This window comes from Staurois parvus, unplaced genomic scaffold (assembly GCF_062004578.1).
Source record: "Staurois parvus isolate SC_StPar_1 unplaced genomic scaffold, SC_StPar_1.0 ptg000132l, whole genome shotgun sequence".
NCBI lineage: Eukaryota > Metazoa > Chordata > Amphibia > Anura > Ranidae > Staurois > Staurois parvus.
Window position 1 is genome coordinate 8,307,604 of NW_028317928.1, and position 7,415 is coordinate 8,315,018.

General features: G+C 41.1%; 1 protein-coding gene across 1 annotated transcript in view; it reads left to right on the forward strand.

Moving 5' to 3' along the window:
* Positions 1-7,415, forward strand: part of LOC149466294 (uncharacterized) — a 54,798-nt gene extending 47,383 nt beyond the window's left edge. Inside the window, exon 11 of the mRNA XM_089672894.1 lies at positions 3,458-7,415. Within this exon, the coding sequence (XP_089529020.1) occupies positions 3,458-4,281 (824 nt within the window). The 3' untranslated portion in view covers positions 4,282-7,415. The remainder of the gene's footprint in view (positions 1-3,457) is intronic.

Sequence of the window (7,415 nt, forward strand, 5' to 3'; positions counted from 1 at the left end):
ATTTAAAGCGCAAAAAATAAAAACTGCACAGGCGATCAAATACCACTGAAAGAAAACTGAATTCGTGGGGGAAACAAGGCCGTACATTTCATTTGGGTGCAGTGTTTCATGACCACGCAATTGTCAGTTAAAGTAACGCAGTGCAAGTGAAGGGCAAGTGGTACCAAAAAGTCAAAAAAAATTTTTTTTTCAAAATTGTTGGTCTTTTTTTATTGATAGCGCAAAAAATAAATGTGATCAAATACCACGGAAAGAAAGCTCCATTTGTGGGGAAAAATAGACGTAAATTTAATTTGGGTGCAGTGTTGCATGACTTCGCAATTGTCAGTTAAAGTAACGCAGCGCCGTAACTAAAAAAAATGGCCTGGTCAGGAGGAAAGGGGGGGGGGGGGCTAAATCCTCTGGAAGGCAAGTGGTTAATAGCAAAAAGTTAAAAATATTGTGTTTTTTTCTTTTCAAAATTGTCGTTTTTTTTAATTTATAGTGCAAAAAATAAAAAACACACGGGCGATCAAATACCATTAAAAAAAGCTCTATTTGTGGGAAAAGAAGGAAAAGAAAAAAAAAATTGGGGGGGAAAAAAGGATGTAAATTTCATATGGGTGCAGCGTTGCATGACCGCGCTAATGTCAGTTAAAGTAATGAGTAATGCAGCGTCATATTGCAAAAAAAATGGCCTGGTCAGGAGGAAGGGGGTTGGGGTGGGGGGGGGGGGTAAATCTTCTGGAGGGCAAGTGGTAGCAAAAAGTAAAAAAATATTGTTTGTTTTTTTCAAAATTGTCGACCTTTTTTTATTTGTAGGTCAAAAAATACAAACTGCACAGGCAAAAGAAAGCTCAATTTGTGGAGAAAAAAAGGACATAAACTTCATTTGGGTGCAGCGTTGAATGACCGCGCAATTGTCAGTTCAAGTAACACAGTGCCTTATCGCAAAAAAATGGCCGGGGGGGGGATCCTCAAGAGGGCAAGTGGTAGCAAAAAGTCAAGAATATTGTTGCTGTTTTCCAAATTGTCGACATTTTTTAATTTATAGTTCAAAAAATAAATACCGCACAGGTGATCAAATACCACCGAAAGCAAGCTCTATTTGTGGGAAAATAAAGAAAAAAGAAAAAACATTTGTGGGAAAAAAAAGGATATAAATTTCATTTGGGTGCAGTGTTGCATGACCGCGCAATTGTCAGTTAAAGTAATGCAGCGCCGTAACTAAAAAAAGGCCTGGTCGGGGGGGAAATCATCTGGAGGGCAAGGGGTTAATAGGAAAAACAGTCAAAATTATTGTTTTGTTTTTTTCAAAATTGTCAGTCTTTTTCTATTTAAAATTAAAAATAAAAACCGCAGAGGCGATCAAATACCACCGAAAGAAAGCTCCATTTGTGGGAAAAAAAGGAAAAGAAAGAAAAAAAATTTGTGGGGAAAAAAAGGACATAAATTTCATTTGTGTGCAGCGTTGTAATTGTCAGTTAAAGCAACGCAGTGCCGTATCACAAGAAAACGTCCTGGTCAGGAGGGGGGGGGGGGGGGAGATTCTCTGGAGGGCGAGGGGTTAATAGCAAAAAAGTCAAAAATATTGTTTTTTTTTTTTTCAAAATTTACAGTCTTTTTTTATTTAAAGCGCAAAAAATAAAAACTGCACAGGCGATCAAATACCACTGAAAGAAAACTGAATTCGTGGGGGAAACAAGGCCGTACATTTCATTTGGGTGCAGTGTTTCATGACCACGCAATTGTCAGTTAAAGTAACGCAGTGCAAGTGAAGGGCAAGTGGTACCAAAAAGTCAAAAAAATTTTTTTTTTTCAAAATTGTTGGTCTTTTTTTATTGATAGCGCAAAAAATAAATGTGATCAAATACCACGGAAAGAAAGCTCCATTTGTGGGGAAAAATAGACGTAAATTTCATTTGGGTGCAGTGTTGCATGACTTCGCAATTGTCAGTTAAAGTAACGCAGCGCCGTAACTAAAAAAAATGGCCTGGTCAGGAGGAAAGGGGGGGGGGGGGGGCTAAATCCTCTGGAAGGCAAGTGGTTAATAGCAAAAAGTTAAAAATATTGTGTTTTTTTCTTTTCAAAATTGTCGTTTTTTTTAATTTATAGTGCAAAAAATAAAAAACACACGGGCGATCAAATACCATTAAAAAAAGCTCTATTTGTGGGAAAAGAAGGAAAAGAAAAAAAAAATTGGGGGGGAAAAAAGGATGTAAATTTCATATGGGTGCAGCGTTGCATGACCGCGCTAATGTCAGTTAAAGTAATGAGTAATGCAGCGTCATATTGCAAAAAAAATGGCCTGGTCAGGAGGAAGAGGGTTGGGGTGGGGGGGGGGGGTAAATCTTCTGGAGGGCAAGTGGTAGCAAAAAGTAAAAAAATATTGTTTGTTTTTTTCAAAATTGTCGACCTTTTTTTATTTGTAGGTCAAAAAATACAAACTGCACAGGCAAAAGAAAGCTCAATTTGTGGAGAAAAAAAGGACATAAACTTCATTTGGGTGCAGCGTTGAATGACCGCGCAATTGTCAGTTCAAGTAACACAGTGCCTTATCGCAAAAAAATGGCCGGGGGGGGGATCCTCAAGAGGGCAAGTGGTAGCAAAAAGTCAAGAATATTGTTGCTGTTTTCCAAATTGTCGACATTTTTTAATTTATAGTTCAAAAAATAAATACCGCACAGGTGATCAAATACCACCGAAAGCAAGCTCTATTTGTGGGGAAAAAAAGGAAAAAGAAAAAAAATTTGTGGGGGAAAAAAAAGGACATAAAATTCATTTGGGTGCAGCGTTGCATGACCGAGCAATTGTCAGTTAAAGTAATGCAGCGCCGTAACTAAAAAAAAAAAGGTCTGGTCGGGGTATTAATCCTCTGGAGGTTGAGGGGTTAATAGCAAAAAAGTAAAAAACATTGTTTTTTTTGTTTTTTTAAATTATCAGTCTTTTTTTATTTAAAATTAAAAATAAAAACCGCACAGGTGATCAAATACCCCTGAAAGAAAGCTCTATTTGTGGGAAAAAATGGAAAAGAAAGAAAAAAAATTTGTGGGGGGAAAAAAAAAGTCTAAAAATGGCATTATGCATATAATGGGGTTATAATTGTGTAATATTAAAATAGAATGATCCGAATAATTTAAATGTGACAAATATGCAAAAAAAAGAAAATATAGGAAGGGGGCAATTACTTTTTCACAGCACTGTATATTTGTACAGGTTATGTTATAAAACTTCAATAAAAAGGTATTGAAAGTGAAATTTTTTTTCCCAGACGGACGATATAGAAGGTACCGTATGGAGAAAAGTTCTGGTATGTCTTTAGATGGTGACATAGAAGGCGGTGACATCATAGCAGAATCTTCGGCCCTGAACGCCATGACCCTAAATCTCCATCCAGATCCGACATCTGCTCCCTCTACACATGGCGTCCGTTGTCCACCTCCAATCGCCCATCTTACCAATGGTACAAGGAGCGAAGATTTTTCTCGAGAAGCAGACCTCACCTTGCACCAAAGAGGTCCTCAAAAGCAGAAGCCATTTTCCTGTTCAGAGTGCGGGAAATGTTTTACCCTGAAACAACAGCTGGTCAGACACCAGAGAACTCACTCGGCCGAGAGGCCTTTTTCCTGTTCGGAGTGCGAAAAATGTTTCCCCGAAAAATGGATGCTGGCTAAACATCGGACAAACCACTCTGGGGAGAAGCCGTTTTCATGTTCGGAATGCGGGAGATACTTTTCTACGAGAAGGAATCTCGTCTCGCATCAGACGACTCACACGGGAGAGAGGCCGTTTTCATGTTCCGAATGCGGAAAATGTTTTTCCCAAAAGTCCACTCTGACCACCCACGAGAAAATCCACACGGGGGTGAAGCCGTATTCCTGCTCCGAGTGCGGGAAATGTTTCTCCCACAAATCGTCTCTGCTCGGACATGAAAAAGTCCACACGGGAGAGAGGCCGTTTTCATGTGCGGAGTGCGGGAGGTGTTTTTCCCTGAAATCAAACCTCATCACACACGAAAAAGTTCACACGGGGGTGAAGCCCTATTCGTGCTTGGAGTGCGGGAAATGTTTTACCCACAAATCGTCGCTCGTAAAACATGAAAAGGTTCACACGGGAGAGAAGCCGTTCTCCTGCTTGGATTGCGGGAAAGGGTTCAGCGACAGAACTCACCTTGTTTTTCATCAGAGGGGTCACACGGGGGAGAAGCCTTTCTCATGTACTGAGTGTGGGAAACGCTTTGCCCGGAAATCGGTACTTATGGAACACGAAAGAGTTCACAGGGGGGAGAAGTCATCGTCTTAAATGGTGTTGGGCTCCAGAGGATTCCCCCCCCCCCTTTCTGACCAGGCCATCTTTTTGCGTTATGGCGCTGCGTTACTTTAACTGACAATTGCGCTGTCATGCAACGCTGCACCCAAATGAAATGTCCTTTTTTTGCCCACAAATGGAGCTTTCTTTCGGTGGTATTTGATCATCTCTGCCTTTTTTGGGGGGATTTTTTGAGCTATAAATAAAAAAAGACCGACAATTTTATATATATTTTACTTTTTGCTACTACTTGCCCTCCTGAGGATTCCCCTTTCCTGACCAGGCCATTTTTTTGCGATACGGCGCTTAATTATTTTCACTGACAATTGCGCGGTCATGCAACACTGCACCCAAATGAAATATATAGTACATCCTTTTTTTCCCACAACTTGAGCTTTCTTTTGGTGGTATTTGATTGCCTGTGCACTTTTTATTTTTTGCACTATAAAAAAAAAAAAGACAATTTTGAGAAAAAAAACAATATTTTTTACTTTTTCCTATTAAATATGTCCAGTAAAAAAATTTTACGTGCAAGTTATAGCGTCTACAAATGACGGTATAGATACTGGGATTTTTTTTTTTTCATTTTTTTTTACTAGTAATGGCGGCGATCAGCTACTTATAGTGGGACTGCGGAGGGCATTCTGACGCTGGGGGGGAAACTAACTTGGTGTCACTGACATCCCCAGTGACACCAATACAGTGATCAGTGCTAATAAAAAGCACTGATGTCAGTGACACCAGGTCCGTTCCACCCAGTGGCAGAATGCCCACCACAGTCCCACTATAAGTCGCTGATCGCCGCCATTACTAGTGAAAAAAAAATCAAAATATTCCAGTGTATACACCACCATTTGTAAACGCTATAACTTTCACGTAAATCAATTAATTTACACGTATTGGGATTTTATTTTTTTTTAGCAAAGACACGGAGCAGAATATATTCTGGCCTAAATTTATGACAAAATTTGATTTTTTATTGCATATGTTTAATAGCAAAAAGTAAAAAATATCGGGGGGGTTTTTTCAAAATTGTCAGCCCTTTTTTTTATAGCGCAAAAAAAAAAAACCGCACAGGCAATCAAATACCACCAAAAGAAAGCTCCTATTTGTGGGAAAAAAAGGACGTAAATTTAATTTGGGTGCAGCGTTGCATGACTGTGTAATTGTCAGTTAAAGTAATGAAGCGCTATTTAGCAAAGACATGAAGCAGAATACGTTCTGGCCTAAATTTATGATGAAATTTCATTTTTTACATTTTTTATTGCACTTGTTTAATAGCAAAGTCACAAATATTGTTTTTTTTTTCAAAATTGTTGGTCTGTTTTTGTTTATAGCGCAAAAAAAATAAAAACCGCAGAGGTGATCAAATACCACCGAAAGAAAGCTCTATTTGTATAGGACATAAATTTCATTTGGGTGCAGCATTGCATGACCGCACAATTGTCAGTTAAAATAACGCAGCTCCATAATGCCAGAAATGGCCTGGTCAGGAAGGGGGGGGAATCCTCTGGAGCAGGGGTGGACTGACAACTCATGGGGCCCCCCGGGCAATAGGGGATCATGGGGCCCCTGTGTCCTTGCCCAAACTCAAAAAAGCCTATGAAAAAGGTACCAGGTGCATCTCATGGGGCCCCCTACTGACCCCTGGCCCTCGGGCAGTGCCCGAGTTTCCAAATGGTCAGTCCGCCCCTGCTCTGGAGGGCAAGTATGTTTTTGTTCTTGTTTATATCAGTAGTTAAACGTTTATATGGTGATGTCTCCTGAAGAAGTGGATCAAGTCCATGAAACGCATTGAGCCCAAGCCTATATAAGAATGAGCCTAGAGTTTGCAAAGAATGGGATCATGTGAGAAGAGATATGATGTTCCTTGATGTAAACGTTTGACGATTCACACAATGAATTATTTACATTTTTGGTAAAATACAAAAGACGAGGGTTCTGCATAAATAGATACCCAACATGCCAAACCCTAAATTTGTGTGCGCCTGTGAAATGGCGACAAACTTCAGTACCCTATATTTTCTATAGGTGATGCTGCAAAAGCCTTAGGCAACAAAAAAATTGGCCGACTTTTACCTACACCAACCCCCCACCCTCTCTGAGAGAGCCTGAAACCAACCAACACTCCCCGGCTGAGAGAGCCTTCCACTAACACCCCCACCCACCCAGGCCGAGAGAGCTTTCCACTACCCTACTACCACGGCCCCCATACACCCACCACCACCCCCTCTCCCCTGGTGCGAGAGAGAAAGACACTCAACTTTATCCCCAGGAATGAAAGTCGAGCTCTGCATACACCTTCAAGCAGCCCACAGCCTCTCTCAAACCGCACCTGATCCCCGTGCCGCGCGTGTTCCTTCTTCGGGGGGATGGCGCTGCACCGCTGAAAAAATGCCACCCTAGGCAAACGCCTTGCGGTAAATATGCCACTGCCAACAGGTCATCAGTTAGAGTTACGGAGGAGGTCAGGTGGTAGAATTATTGCTCTCACTTCGGCGTGCGCGGTGATATGTAACATGTGTTCCGCAATCAACGTCTTCGCGCGTATGCATGCATATATGTGGGGGTTGGAGGCCTCCACATTTTTTGGGGGAAAATGTTATGTGCTTGGGTATAACTTTTTATTTTTTGGCAAAAAAAACATTTTTTTACCCAATTTTTTTTTTATCACATAGGGGACGCAAAGTCCTCTATGTGATGATTTTTAGGGGACAGGTTCTCTTTAATGAGACATGCAGGGTCTAAAAGACAGCGGTGACGTCACACTTGTGGCTTTCCGTGTCACAGAAGGGGAGGAGAGTGGACGTGTGGGCCAGACAAAGGTGCAAGACCCAACCAGTTCTCATCCGAGACTACTTGTTAGCTCTTGGAAGGGATTCCAAGGACCAGGGATACCCTCAGTGCAGCCGCGTTAAGAGGAAGGATTCATCTGCGGGCTGAGGAGGTACATCAAGGGGACTTCAGTGCTCCTTAAAAAGACAGTTGCTATTTTCTTGATCCATATTTTTCTACAGTATACAGTTTGCTGAGAAGTTTGTCCTCAAGTTTGCCATTCCTCGGGCATCCCATATATCCCTAGACCCCATCCAAGTTGTTAACCCCTCAATAAAAACAACTAAAAACCA